General features: G+C 35.7%; 1 protein-coding gene across 17 annotated transcripts in view; it reads right to left on the reverse strand.

Annotated features, from left to right (window-relative positions):
• SOX5 (SRY-box transcription factor 5) overlaps nucleotides 1-15,974 on the reverse strand; it is a 993,366-nt gene that overhangs the window by 37,340 nt on the left and 940,052 nt on the right. For all 17 annotated transcript variants that reach the window (XM_081821346.1, XM_081821353.1, XM_081821350.1 and 14 more), the window contains 2 exons: nucleotides 11,491-11,668; nucleotides 59-204 (listed from right to left, as the gene is read on the reverse strand). In XM_081821346.1, the coding sequence (XP_081677472.1) occupies nucleotides 59-204; nucleotides 11,491-11,668 (324 nt within the window). The remainder of the gene's footprint in view (nucleotides 1-58; nucleotides 205-11,490; nucleotides 11,669-15,974) is intronic.

Here is a 15,974-nt window from a genome sequence, read left to right on the forward strand (position 1 = left end):
AAAAAAGCATTTAGGCAATTTAAGCATTTTTGGAAAGTCAGTTATTTTATGAACTAACCTTTTCTGTCCGACAGTTATTGAGACCCAGACTATTCACAACAGCCACCTTCCCGTCAAGCACCTGCTGCTCCCGCCGAAGCTGCTCCTTCATCTGCCGAGCCTCTTGGATTGCCTTGGTGACAGCATCATGGTCATTTAAATAACCTGAAGATGTGACAGAACAAAGACTATGTTTGGTAAAAATGCATGGATAGGTTAACCTTTAACCATAAAATTCGTGTCTTTTTTTGGGGGGGGGTAATGGCTAGTGGCTGGCATATAGTACTTTCTCAATTTCATGAGTCTAAAATGAATGAATGAATGAGTAATCGATAATGCCTGATTCATACAGTCATACGTGAACGTGGTGCCAAGCATCTGTAATGCAAACTTAATATTTAAGGCAAATATAGTTGTTTCCATATGCTTGGAAAGAAGCTTAAAATATATATTTTTTTCAGTTATCTGAATATTTTGTAGTGCAAAAATAAAACCTATCTTTGATTTTTTTTTATGTAAGGCTCATTTGAATGTTACCATCGGATAGAGGTATTGATGATTATTGCTCTAATTATTGACACTCTCATCCTACTGGAAAGGTCAGTTTAGAGTTTGCATATAGCACTATTAGGGTTGTTATATACAGAAAGAATAAATCATTATTAACTAAGTAAAAGAAGATCGTCATCCTCCCCTCCCCCACAATTCCACCGATGGTGAAGTAAACTACAGGTGGCAGTGATTTGCTATGGATACAAACTTGTAAGAGTTCAGGGGCCAAATTTCAAGCACAGAATGGAACCAAGCACCTGTGAATTGTATGATAAGAAACTGTGGCTACTGAAAGCCACAGTCACACTTAATTCACACTCTTAATAAGATGGTCAAATGACCAACTTGCATCTACAGCTCCACAATCCAAAGTAAAAAAAAAAAAACTGTCAAAATATTTCTTTTAAAGAATAACAGGTGTAAGGAGCAACACTAATTTTTTTAACTTAATTTTAACACTGGTCACTTATTTATTTGATGCACATTATTATGATCGTCTGCATGACTTTAGGGTAGAATACCGATGGGAAAAGACTGTTTTGTAAATATTGAAAGGAAAGCTAATATATCATCTTTCACTCTCCCTATCTTTTAAGTAGGGCATAAAATGGCATAAACTGAATCTATAATATGAAATTGCCCAGAAAAGGGACTTGTTTGTGACATGAGGCTAAATCTAACCAGATCCATTGGTGAATTGTGACAGATGGAGGGACTGTGAGACAGAAGGCAGGCACTAATCACACATAAAATGACCGGCTTGCCTCAACATGTTCCATGGATTCCAGCAAACTTTACACCCTAATCCATTTTTAGAACAAAAAACATCTGGGCCATAAATCCTCTAATCTGCCAAAACACGCTATTAAATCCCATGATTTGTTGAAAAACACTAAGATTAAAGAAAGGAAATATAAAATGGCTAACTGCCGTGTTAGGAAAGTGTTATTAATACTCTTTCTTTGTCTCAATTATGAATGTTCTGGTACTAAAGAGCCTTGTCTAATCATGTCAGATTACACATCCTCGCCGTATTGCTAGACTCTTCTATCTGATCTGTTGATTGCCAAAAAACATAGAATATTTTCTTGCTGCTTAAACATTTCTATTGAAGAAGCTGGTGTCAGATCAGTACAGTGCTTCAGTGCTGGAGGGTTTCAAAATGATCCGTGCTTTCCCTACTCCACCCCCACCCCTCCGATATGCACAGGCTAGACATCATCCTCTGATCTCCTTGAAGCAGAAAGATAAGTCCCAGTGTAGGAGACAGCAAGAGGAGCCTTGAGAGCGACTACAGGTTTTGCTTTTCAGAGCTAAATTCATTGGAACGTATTCAAAGAACAAAACATCCTTGCTCATTACGAATACAATATGAATCACGAAAAACTATTTAGACCTAGGTCAAGCCTTTAGGGTTAATGCTTACTTTAAATTATGGTTGTTTTTAACCTTCTATTATCCTCAGCATCCTGTCTTGGTTCTCCTGAACAACCTTCTTAATATATTATTCTTGAACTGATTCTGTTCATGTACACTACTACTCTAGAAAGAAATACGGCTCTTATAGGGCAGTGATGGTCTCAGGATATGTTCATTTAGTAAAAGATCTTAACAGGATCAGCCTGATTTTCCTATGCTCTAACCCCTGTTTATGTACAACTTGGCATCATGCATTTTCGCAGTCTATTTAGCTCCTCCAGAGCACAAATACATTTTGAAGTGGTTTGGCACATGGCGTTGAATAAAAGTATGAATTCTTTATGTTTTTAGGTGCTGCCAAGATAACGTTGTGCAGGAAAAATGATTAATATAGATTCAAAAGGGATGCAAATTATATGGGGGTGAATAACTGACAGACATATGTTCCATAATGTCTATTTCCAGTTTGAGGTGTGTGTTCCTATGCAGGTGGAAATAGGCGTCCACTTTAAAATAAACCTTCTTGCTTTTAGAGACTCTTGAATTTTAGTTAAAATGCTCTATGAAATCTAACATTTGTATCTGCTGTGTTAAATTTTAAGGCCATTTATATATTACAGAGTTGAATCATAACAGGATTGTGTGCTGGTTCTTTCCATTTTGTTCTCATCACAGTCACTAAATTACCAATCTTGCTGATTCCCTCTCTCCTGCCAAATGGCTTCAACTCCGATTTTGGAAAGACCGATAAGGCTGAGCTCTCACCTTTCTGCCCCGCCCCCACCCCAACTCCTACCCCATGCTAGTTTCAAATCTGTCTCCATTTCTGCCCATTGTCTCCTCCTGTTTCAGTGAAAATGGTGCCCCTACTTTGATTCAAGGCAAATCCCCTCAACTCATGCTCTAGATTTCTATACGTCTCCATTGGTCATGCTCTTTCACATTTATGTCATCCAGATCTGAACTTCCTCACCATCTCTACCACTTCAATTTGTAAGTACTTAAGTTTCTCCACCTGAGATGAGCAAATAAAGTTTCTCTTTCAACTTTGTGTTGTCTTCTCTTTCCAACTGTCTCTCTTAACCTTCGAAGATTCTTATCATACTCTTCTATTCCTTCCTCACTCTTCCATTTCTGTTACAATTTTGCTTCTGCTGCCCTTGCTCTTTTAAATCGCCAAATCCAAGGGACACTTGCCATGACTTGCAGAATGACCTCACTGACAATCCCCTCATTATAGAAACTCCTTTCTTCTTTATTTCTCATCATAACATGGGATCCCCTTTCCTCTCTGCCTCTTCCAGCTTCATAGCCTTGCCTGGGATCTGTTCTTCATCTCCTCCTTGGATTTGGTCCACAGTCACAATCTTCAGAAAAAGCTGGCATTTTGGAGTTGGAAAAGTCTGAATTAAAACCGTAACTTTGCCACTTACCAGCTCTATAAATTGTACATGTTGTTTTACCTTTTAAAATCTCAATTATCTTATTGGTTAAATGGAAATAACATTCACTAGATAACATAAATGAGTTAATACAGTCTTGCATAATAAATGGTCCATGAAAGTTATTCACTGTCAGTTTACTAACAAAAGGGCATAGTGAAATAGATAGGATTTAGGCATTGAATGCAGATGGGTCTGGGTTTCTATTTCTTGGGAAGTGTGATATTTGCCAAATTATAACAATCTCATTGGGTTTCCATTCCCATCAACTGCAAAATGAATGTCAGGTTGATGGAAGAATTAAACAAAATAACACATCTTGTGAAGGAGTAGATAACACTTGGTACCTGAGGAGGCAGCAGAAAATGTTAATCCCTTTCTTTTCTTTTCTCTTTCATTTTCTCTATATGTTCACCCTCAGCAGTCTTATTGTATGGCTTTGACCATAATGATAAAATATGTGAAGGGGTATAATTTCTTGTTGGTACAGATGTTCAAAAAAAGGGAGTCATGCCATACAAACCCCCAAATGATTACTTGATAGATTTTATTCAGCCTGCATTATATATTTAGGCACCAACTGCATCATAAGATAGGATCAGAAGGTGGGTATGTGCTTAGGAGAGGTTTGGTGAGCCTCAATCTAAGGAGGGAAGTGGGAAGGCAATGGTCAATATGGCTTCCAGTTAGCACTTCAAATGAGATTTGGGAAATGGAGATTAGGGATCATTAGCATAAGAAATTTGCAAGATTCTGTAACCTTGTTAAATTCACCACAGTTTGATTTTTTATGCCTTGGTGTTTCTTCTTAATCACTACCAACAAAATTCTCAAAATTAAAAAGGCCCCTTTTATATATTTTCAGGGGCAGAAAATAAAGGGACAACCTGGAAATAACCTGTGTTATTGCATTTAACTCTTCCATCAAACTTACATTTGTTCCATTACAAAAATGGTAAATGGTATAATATGGCATCTATTTAAAGTTTATATTTTTAAAGTGGTTTAGTGTTATTAAATTCCATGGTCAGCTTAGGAAACTCATGAGCAATCTTAGGATAAAATTGAAACAGAAAGAGTTCTAGCTGCTCCAGAAGGAAGAAACTGTTAAAAGGTAGAAGGAAAAATGGGAAACCACTTGTAATGGGTTGAATTGTGTCTTTCAAAAAGATATGTCCATGGCCTAAACCTGGTATCTGTAAACGTGGCCTTATTTGGAAATAGAGTCTTTGCAGATGTAATTAAGGATCTTGAAATGAGATCACCCTGGATTTCAGGTGGGCCTTAAATTCAGTAACTGGTGTTCTTAGAAAGGAGAGAGGATCTGACACAGAGACACAGGGGAGAAGGCCCTGTGAATATGGAGGCAGAGACTGGAGTTATGCATCAATCCTAAGCCAGGAACACCAAGGACTACCGGTAGCCACAAGGAGCTAGGTGAGAGGCATGGAACAGATTCTTTCCCAGAGCCTCCAGAAGGAACTAACCCTGCTGACACCTTCACTTTGTATTTCTAGCCTCCAAATAGTGAGACAATCAATTTCTAGTTTAAGTGACCCAGTTCATGGTAATTTGTTGCAGCAGCCTTAGAAACCAAATACCACAATTGGTCTAAGCCTACTCGAAGAGTCAAGGGGTGATCCTAAGTACTATAAAATATCTGCTGTCTGCCTCAAATCCTTCCTGATTTTTAGATACACATATCTGTCTACCAAGTTTCTGTACTTGAATGTCTCTTAAGTATCTGAAATGCAGCGTATCTAGCATGGAATTCTGTTCTTTCTACATTCCATATCCCTTTCCAGTGGCCGATTCAGTTAGCTGGGGGTCACCTAAGAGATCTCCTTTACCCCATATATATAACAGACAGCCAAGTTGTGACAGTCATGCTTCCTCCTCAGCTTTCAAATGTGTGTCTTCTTCATTCTCATGGTCCCCACTTTCACTAAAGGCCCCTCATATCTCACCTGGGCCAATGTCTTAACCTCTTAACTGGTTTCCCTATCTTTAGGCTTACACTCTCGAATCTATCTCCTTTATCTGCTTCCAGGTAAAGCATTTCAAAATATCTCCCCGAAAGGAATTTGGATCACATCACTTTACCTGATTAAAAACCCATCTCTCCATACCTTAATGCTTAAAGGAGCATTTCATAAGAAGATGAGATGTAATATTCTGTGAAAAAATAATTCCATGTTCAAATAAGTGTGGGAAATACTAAATTAAAGTGACAAAGGTTTCTCATTGCATAAATTCCCAAGATCTTGATAATGTTAATGTGCACTGTGAATCTTCAAAAGATAACAAAAGCATGCAGCTTTTCCCAGATATACTGGAACAAGAAACCCTGTAATGTTCCCCCAAAAATGTCATTCTGGGATAAATTCCAAACATTTTACAATGGCCTAAAAGTCTCTTCATGATATCCATTCTGCTTATCTTTCCTGCGTCACTTCCTGCTAGTCTCTCCAGAGTTCTGTGCTTAAGCTGCATAAGACTATTTCCTATTCCAAGCACTGGTCTGTCTCCTCCCACCCCCACCTCCGTCTTTCAAGCTTTTCTCTTTTACTGAAATACTCTTTCTTTCTAGTGTGTTTGGGACTTTATTCAAATGTCACTCCTTCTATAACGACTTCCCTGATATACCCCAGGCATGCTCCTTGGCAACGTTAGAACTTCTCATCTCTATGCTCCTTTAAAACCTTATATATGCTTTTATTGTTACATTGTCTTCCATTTGTCTAAGTTTGTCTTTTACACCAGTCTTTGAACTACTTGAGGGCATTTTAAATTTTTCGATCTTTTATTCCTTTGGCCCACGGCAGGGTCTGTTCAAGGAATAAATGCATATTTCTAAGTTGAAAGTATCTACCTTTATAATTCCAAGTTGATTATCTATGTCATCACATCGATGGAAGCATGTACCATAATGACACAGATTTATTGAACTCATGGATCTAACAGATGCTATGAGGGCAATACAAATTCTTATTTACTACATATTTATTTTACATAGGACTTTTCAGCTAGAAGTAAAAGTAAGGGCACATGTGTTTCAAGTTATTTTCAACAAATACTGATTTTTTTCTATTGTTGAGGTCACTTATCATCATCAAATTTTTGGCACCCTGATATGTAGCCATTTCTTCATCTGTGAAAACTCCCAAGAATTAATTAGATTATAAATGTGAAAGCAATTTGTAAATTGTAAAGTGCTATGCAAATGTTAATTGCCAGATGTTGAATAATACCCTCAACTTCTTGACAATCCACTAGCTTTCTATGAAACTATTACAGTATTTTTGTTCAATAACCTACTCTCATAGAAGTTTTTCTGATTAAAATTGTAAACTAATGAAACATCAAGGTAATATCCTCCTTCATGCCATTGTATTTTAAATTAGCAAGTTGTAGAAATAAAGTACCAAATCAGTGAACTGGAAAATATTTTCCCTCATTCTATTGAATCAATGTGAGTCTACTACATTTGCTCACTAAAGTTTTACTTTTCATGTGTTAATGCCTCTGAAGAATAATGGGTAAGGATAATACATTCTAGTATCTTCCAAAGACTTTATAGAACAAGACTGGAGGCTATCTAAAGCCTCTGCCCAAGACGTTCATCTGCTCATCCTCCAGACTTCCATCTGCTCACCATCCTGCAAAATCTATGGCATAGGGAAGATATTTAATACCCATTTATTCAATGAATGAGTGAAAGGCTAGATAAATGACTGAGAAGAGCATCTAACGTGGCAAGCCTACCAATAGGCAGTAGCTGAAAAGGGAGCATGCCAACCAGAGACTACGAATCCTCTGGCCTCAACCACCCCTGGCTGTGAGTTTGAGCAAGTTACTAGGTCTTCATATAGTCGTTTCCTTGAAATTAAAACAGAGGAAATAAACACAGAGTCACAGAACTGCCTACCCTGTGTCGGGAACTTACTTAGAATCCCTGGGTAAGCACTTAGCCTCCTTAGGCCCCAATTCCTTATCTGTAAAATAACAAGTTTTGACTGGATAATAGGAATATCTGCTCTATCTATTTTAGGGTCTATAATTCTAAAATTAGCTTCAGTGAGAAAGAGATTAAAAATGCTTTGAAAAATGTTAAAGGTACTATACATATGTACAATATAGATGAAGAAGGCCAATAATAGGAAGATAACATTCGGTCAGAAGATTCTAAACTTATCCATCATTCTTCTGAACTATTCATACCTTTTAAGGATTCCCTTTCTTTTGGAGCATCCTATCCTTTGCATACCATATCAAAGGCATTCTTACAGAATACAGTGTAATACTGGTCACCCACCTCAAAAACTCACTTTCTATATTTGTAGCTAATAGATATATAGCAAAGAGCCCATTTCATTAATGATAACTTAAGTTATCTTTTGGTTCACAGTTTTCCCTGGTTTATTAATGGCATAACACATTAATTCTTCTTTCAGGGCTGACCTTTACAACACCATTAATGCGCACAGCTTTTATCCAACTACATTATTACTCATTACAGTTTCAGCTTTCAACATCTGCATTTGCTGAAAAGAGAAAAGTAAATCGTAGCGGCCTCAAGTTCTTGGAAACTATGAGGGATGTGTGGATGGGTATGTGGTGAAGGGATTTTTCAGTGGAAAAAAAAAAAAAACTAAGGGAAGTTTTAGTAGTAGAGAAAGTCAGATGATAAATGTCATTAAATACATTTTTGCCTTTCTAAAATATTTTGTCATACTTAATCCCTGGAATGCTGAAGTAAAAAATTCTCATATGATAAAAATGCAAATCTATCCCTTATTTTGTTAAATATTCTAGTTCTGGTGACATTACAAAAGTAGCTCATAGACCAGCACTGTGACATTTATGAGCCTTCATGTCTATTTTGTAAGTGAGTCATTCCTGCCAAATAAAATATTTTTTCTTTTACATACTTAGGACATGAAAGCAAGTTTTATCTTGAAGTCCATTTAGGATGTGGAGGGGAGTAACTGAGTTAGGCCATAACAGAGTGGTGCATAGTGATAAAAAGCGGATGTGTACCCCAACCTTGTTCAAACTTCTCAAAACTTAAGTTTTCACAGTGTCTGCTCTCACTGCTGTCCCACTGCCTCAGACTGGCTTCCTCTTGGCAAATAATCTGGAATTCTGCTCTGTGGAGACTGAAGCATTTGAAATACATTCCTTCAGCTTTTTTTTTTTGTCCATCCCACAATTTCTCTGTAACTTTACCCCTTTTTTTCCTTTGTTTTATTCAGTCTCAGAAAAAAGAGGGGCTTTGTTCCTTTCCAAAGTTAATCCTTTCTCATGATCTCTTGTCTTATTCCATCATCGTCCATCCTCTCTTTCATATCTTTATCTGTCTCTGACTCTTCTTCCCTTTGACTATATATATGTACATATATATATAGCCATATATATATGAATGATTGCCCTATTTTAAAACCTCTCTCTATGCAGTCCTTTTAAAATAATCACTTCTCAACACCAAGCTTACAAAAAAGATCGACTGCATTTTCTCTCCTCATAGTCTTCAAACCATTGTGATTGAAATTCTGTTAAGGCATTCTCCTAAAACTTCTCTATCAGAGTTTACCTCTCCATGAGTTCCAGCTAAATCATAAGGCTTTTCTTTTTCTTTTTTTTTAACTTTTCTGCCAAATGGGACACTATTAAATAACCCCTTATTTTTTGAAACTTTCATTTTTCCTAGGCTAGCATGACACTGCCCTATCTTCATTCTTATTCTAACACAGTCACTTGTTCTTTATCAGTTTTCCCCCTAAAAAAGTGTGCTGGTTTTAAAATGTGCCCAACGATACTTTGATATTCTCCTTCCCTTGAGTTGGGCTGCACTTGTGATTCTCTTACAATGAAGAGAGTAAAGCAGACTGGACTCTGTGTGACTTTCAAAACTAGGTCATAAAAGGCACTGTGGCTTTCTCTTTGCTTACCCTCTTAGAGCACCCACTCTTGGGAAAGTTAGTTTCCATGCAAGGAGCAACCCTATGGAAAGACTCACAAGGCAAAGAATTGACCCTCTAGCCAACAACCATGTGAGTGAGACATCTTGAACAAGAGCATCTATCCCTAATAAAGTCCATAGAGGACTACAGCCCTGCCTAACACACTGATTACAATCATAAGGCCCTACACCGGAACTACCCAGCTAAGCTGCTTCCATACTCTGACCCTTAGAAACCGAGATAATGAATGTTGGTTATTTTAAGCTCCTGAATTTTAGGTTAATTTGCTATGCAGTAATAGATAACTAATACAGTAGGTAATACCTATGATTCTTTATCCCACTTCTTTTCTTACTATACACACTCTTTTTTGCTGAACTTCCTTTTTTTCTAGAGGTGCATATATCTTTTCGTTTTTTCTTTTAATTCTAGTATAGCTAACATAGAGTGTCATATTAGTTTCAATATGGTGATTTAATAATTCTATACTTAGTTTCAATATAGTGATTTAATAATTCTATACATTACTCTGTGCTCATTGTGATAAGTGTACTCTTAATCCCCTTATATCATATATAATTCTACATCTAAAATGCTAGCACCCTTTTACATATCAGACTTACGTTTATAGTTTCCTCCTGAATATCTCTACTGAAATTGCTCCTTGTGTTTCAATGCTTACTACATTTTTATATTTATGTCTTCCAAATCTGCTTCCACTCTGGTCCTCTCTTCCACAGTTAAGGGAGGTATTATCCTTTTTATTTTATGAATTCAAAATCCTAGACTCCTCTGTCTCCAACTTGAACTTCACCAGGTAGTCTCTATTGAGGATAGGTTATATCAAGTCTTCTTTACTAATATCTCTTCAATCTATTCCTTCCTTTGTTTTATCATTGCTTATTTCTATTTCATGTAACTAACTCTTGTCCTACACTAAAACAATGGTTTCCCTGATTCCTATCTCTTCCTGCTGCCAATACTCTTCTTTCTTAAAGTTCTGATCAGATTGCTGTCTGGAGAAAAAGTCAAAATTTCTTAGGATAGCATTCAGCCAGATTCCATCTGCTCCTTTCAGTTTTAGCCCTGATCACTTTTCACTACACATTCATTCTATATTCTAGCCAAATCAGTGCATTTCTCAAAAACATGCTATTTTACTCTGGGTTTTTTTCTTAAAGGCTAAAATGCGGAGGAATGTCTCTTTTCCTCAAGACTCCACTTGAATTAGGCTATCCCCAACTTGGCCTTCCTTGATCCTTCCCAAATAGAATCCAACACTCTTCTTTTTGATTACAAGGTTGTATCTATGCTCTGAAATAGCACTTCCTATGGCTGACTAGTACTATAAGAGGGATGACTTTTCCCCTAACTAAACCCTGAGCTCCTTGAAGGCTTGTCGGTGCTAGCCTCCTTATAACTCTACGCAAATGATAAACATATCAATAAATGTAGGTTGAAGTAAGTGTTTACAGTCTAATTTATGTGTTACTGAAGTAAAAATTACTGGAATTTTTAAAAAGTTAGCTTATAGAAGCATTTTCTAGTGTTTACTTTACCAAAATGACAATTATGGAGAAATGAAGCTACGTAATTTTTATACTTCGGTGTATTCAAGTAAATCTCAAGCAGTATGGAACTGAACAAACTTCATATCCTGATGGGTGACTGCTGATCTAAGTAGAATGTATTTTATCATTATGTATAGTTTGTACACATCACAAAACACGAAAATATATTTCAGTAATGGGAAAGGCAAGTCACCTAACAACAACATTCTGGAAACACTGCTCTTTGTGATTAAGTCATTTAGGCCTCTTTTTATAAACTTAAGAACATCTGTTACATCAACAAACATAACCAGTTCAATTAGCTTTTCAGGGGGACATTGTAACTTGGACTTCAGTTATAAATTTCATTTGCATGTTTAAAACACACCTACGAGGTTCATCAGATTGAAACTCTCCTACGGAACTAAAACCATGCACAGGGTATGCGTGATTTGCCATTAAAAGATGATTTCATTCAATTGCCATAAACAGAAAATCAGCAAGAACAAAAGAAACAGAACTTACCTATTGTGCTAACTCTGGCTGAAGGACTAGCTAATGCTGCTGGGACAGAGGCTTTGAGGGGGCCTGCCCCACTGTTTATTCTCAGAGCTGGCATATGGGGAGAGGTGGGTGATGTGGGTGATTTGCCATCAGAGGTCTTGGGTTTAGCTGATAGGTTCAGTGGCTGTGCCACTTCATCCTGCAATGATCATTAGAACATGAGCTGTGATAAGGCAAGGCTGATCAAAAATGCCTAGAAAAACACAGGTATATAGCCTGTCATTTCCCATAAAATTACTCTACCAATCAGTGATCTTAACATTCAACCTGTACATTACAATGTTTGGTTAGCTGTCAACAATGTCACTTTTAACTACACATTATGAAAAACCTTTAGTATAAGTACACGTGCACTCAACTATCCAGAAAGTATATAACTGATGTGATCTGTAAGAATAGTCTTAAGCTATTCCTTGTGCTACTCAGTTCTATTGAGAGACAATTACATAATTCATATAAAATTATGATGTAGGTAGGATTTTTTCAACCTCCGAAGAACAGGGGTTGAATCCCAAGCACCTTTGTACCCTGGTGCTTAGACAGAGTACCTGGAACATCCATGATGGAGGAATTAAATGGTGTGTACCTCTGATCAGAACTCCTCTCCAAATTAAATACAAAAAAAAGGAGGAAACTTTCTAACTTTCTTAGAAAATAATCTTTTCTCCTAGGTTTCACAGAAACAGTCTTGGAATTGATCTAAAAATGAAAATAAACATAATCGACATTATACCAATATGTACTATTTATTTATATGCGACATTGTTCTAAACACTTAGCATTATGTTTTTAAATTTAGATTTGTTTTCCAGATTTTCCTTACAACGTATACCACAATCAATACATTGTGGTATGAAGATCTTTATGTGGTTAATTCAGCACATAGGGTGAACTGTTCATTAGTTGAATAGGTCAAGTTTATGTAGTTTACATTCTATTTTATACCTTTCTATATTAGCCCTTGTGTAATTTCACACATAAAATTTATGTATACAATTATCATTAAAGTTTCTACCACATCATTTATTAGAATCAGATAATATTAACATTACCTCACTTTTTTTATCACAGAGAAATTAATTTCTTTTTTGTGCTCTAAAATTAAAATATCATGTCATATGCTAAACCTTATTGTTTACAATATCTACAAGTTTACAAAGTATTATTGTAGAATAAAAATTTAGTTTCCACTTAGCTACTGTTCTATCTTCATGAGTTAAGAATATAAAATATCTACCGGTAGTAGTAGGATAACTTGCTGAAAGTGGAACAATTTAGATTCAAATGGTGTGATCTGATGGCATGGAAACATATACTAATGTGTACAAAATTTTATATATATAGCTACCAAAAACCACTGAAATCAATCACTTTATAAAAATGGTAAAATGGCATAATATGACATCTATTTAAAGTTTATATTTTTAAAGTGGTTTATTGTTATTAAATTCCACGGTTAGCTGCACTTAGGAAACTTATGAATAAACAAGAAGAAATTACTCTTTAACACTTTTTTTTTTCTGTTTTCTGTTTCAGAAAAAAAGAACAGCTATCTGAAAATCTATGAGAATTCAAATGGTAATCTAGGATCACATTAGATGTGTAGTAAGTTCATAACTATCATACCAAATTTATATGGACTCATGGTCTTGGAAGAAAGGAAGGTAAGCTAATTCCATGACTGGTTCACTATACAATTAAGAAAAGTTTACTTTAGCATTTTAAAAACTGCAGGGGCAAGATTATTCCTAGATCTTTTAGTCTAGAACATTTGGTTGAGCTGGTGAGCCATAATCCTTATATGTGATGTTAATGGTTGACAGAAACCCAGAAGTATTGTGCCCTTTTCCCCCCATACTGCAGTACGGATGGGTAGTTCACAAATGTGATCCTTGGATCAGAACCAACAGCACCACCTGGGAACTTATTAGAAAATCAAATTCTCTATTCTAGAAACTTTGGAGGTTCTAGCCAACCCATTTTAACAAGCATTCCCAGATGATTCTGATACAGATTAACATTTGAGAGCCACCACCTTATACAATATAAAGGGACAAAAACTAAAAAAAAAACAAAACATTAAGCTTCAAAACCTTTTTAAAAAAGGTTCCTCAATATAAGGAGATAGCATTAAAAAATACATAATGTTGGGGTGCCTGGGTGGTTCAGTTGGTTAAGCATCCGACTCTTGATTTCGGTTCTGGTCATGATCTCATGGATCGTGAGACCTTGCCCCATGTCCCGTTCTGCTCAGCATCTGCTTCTCTCCTTCTCCCCCTTTTTCTGCCCCTCCCCCTGGCTCGTGCTCCTCCATGAGCTCTCTCTCTCCCTCAAATAAATAAACCTTAAAAAAACCCATAATGTTATCTCAATCTTTAAAATTTTAACAAAGCATAACATATGCTAATAATAATAAAAGAAAACATGCATATGCATAATAAACTAAATGCTACTGACATTCAGTAGGCCACTAAAGATTAGGATCCAGATTTTCTTCTTGTTAATTCAGCCTAAATATCCAGTCAGATAGGAGGTTTACTGACTGTTTACTATGCAGCCTTAAATATTCTAGACCCTTTTTCCTCTATCAGATGTATCTGCTTACTATTTTCTGTATGAAATTACTGGCTTTTGTCATGACAGCCTGAAAACTTCCTTGGACAGTATTCACAACTCTTGCAAAAGTTTTGAGGGGAGACTTGGAGAAAATAAGGTGGTTGTTTCACTTGACTGTGCAGAAAAAAAGAGAGGAAGGAATATATTCCCAGAGTCGCATGGGAAGAGATTTATGAGCACAGAGGAAATAGAGCGTGAGTGTGTACGTGTAGGGGGAATGATGGTGTTGACGAAGATGATGCAGATGTAGGTGCTGATGGGATATGAAGCATATGAAATGTCATATGCTTAGCTTTAAGCACTAAGAACTATTACATGCATGTACTGAAAAATGACTACCCAAAGCATTTATTAGAGCAAGAGACCCACTGGAACTCTTAATATTCTCCTCCATTCAAGGCAGCACAGATGTCTGAAAGCCAAAAAGTGCAAAGCCCCAAGGACATAATAGAGGTTGACAGTTCCCAAGTTGATAGAAATGTCATTCAAAATTGCCCTTTCGTTCTCTTTCATTGTGTGACCAGGCTAATGGTATATTAATAAGAACCCACATGCTTGATCCTTATAGTGGTAACTATATAAATAATTTTGACCCATTATATGATATTATTTCACAATTTGCTTCTTCTAATAATTTACTACTGAGCTACTACACCAAATACTTATTATTCATCAAGAATACAAAAATTACAGTAGTTTTCCCATTTTCTATTATTTTTCATTTGACTAGATGAGAAATTTAAAACCCTAACTACAAAATGAAAGTGGGCTATTTATTTATGACCTGCATTCTCATAACTATGAATATGTGCAATGAATGCCAAGGTAAGGTTTTTTTCCTAAAGGCTTTTCTGCTTTGTTTTTTATTTGCAAGAACTTATTTAGGAGAAATTTGAAAGCTTAGCAAGATTAAACCCTACTTTTACAAATAAAACATGCATTTTAAAATTGTAAGTAAATAATTTTTATATAAAAGAATATAAGTAATCTTTAAAGTCAAGAAAGCACTGGAAAAACAGCATTTCTATGAAGTACACCATAAAGAGATAAGGAAAGCTATTTCTTTTTAATTACTTGTCCAATCGTTAAATGATGCTGCGATTTGAAAATTTTGAAAATAGCATATTTCATAATTAGTTAATTTATATACAAAGCGATAGTTAAGAAGAATCTCACGTATCTGTTGAATAGTTCCAAAGTTGATATGCTAACCTAATATAAATATAAGGCAAACATTTAAACTTAAGAAAATGTGTAAGCAAAGGTAAGCGAGTTTTTACCAATAGGTTATTACTTACATTTATAAAATTCATTATAATATTTCAAATCATTTATTTAATCTTCAATTCTATAAAGTAATTAATAATCTCAGAAGGGAAACCAAAACTCACAAAGTTCTAAAGAAACCCAGGTTGTTGGACTCAACATACAATATTCTTTTTAGTTATATAACAAATTTAATCTTAAATTGAAAAAGACATTGATGCAATGGAACTTCTGAAGTTTAGACTTAACCATATAATTCTTCACATAAAAAAGCCACATAAAGGTCAATACACATGCAATAAAATGAAGTAATACATGCATTCACTACTTATATACTAGCTTAAAACTTAAGGCACAAATGTTGATTTATTTTGGAGGGTTTCTTTTGTGCTTCTTTGTTCTCTATACGCATAGCATCAAAAAGGTCCTTTGGTAGTGCTAAAGAGCTATTAAATTAGGCTATTTTTTTGAGAAAAATACCAAGCGTCCGTGTACAGTATGTCAGAAAATACAGTAATTTGTACAATAATGTGTAAGAGAATAATATTTCATATATATAAATG

The sequence above is a fragment of the Leptonychotes weddellii genome, chromosome 5 (assembly GCF_054177405.1).
Source record: "Leptonychotes weddellii isolate Sample4059 chromosome 5, ASM5417740v2, whole genome shotgun sequence".
NCBI lineage: Eukaryota > Metazoa > Chordata > Mammalia > Carnivora > Phocidae > Leptonychotes > Leptonychotes weddellii.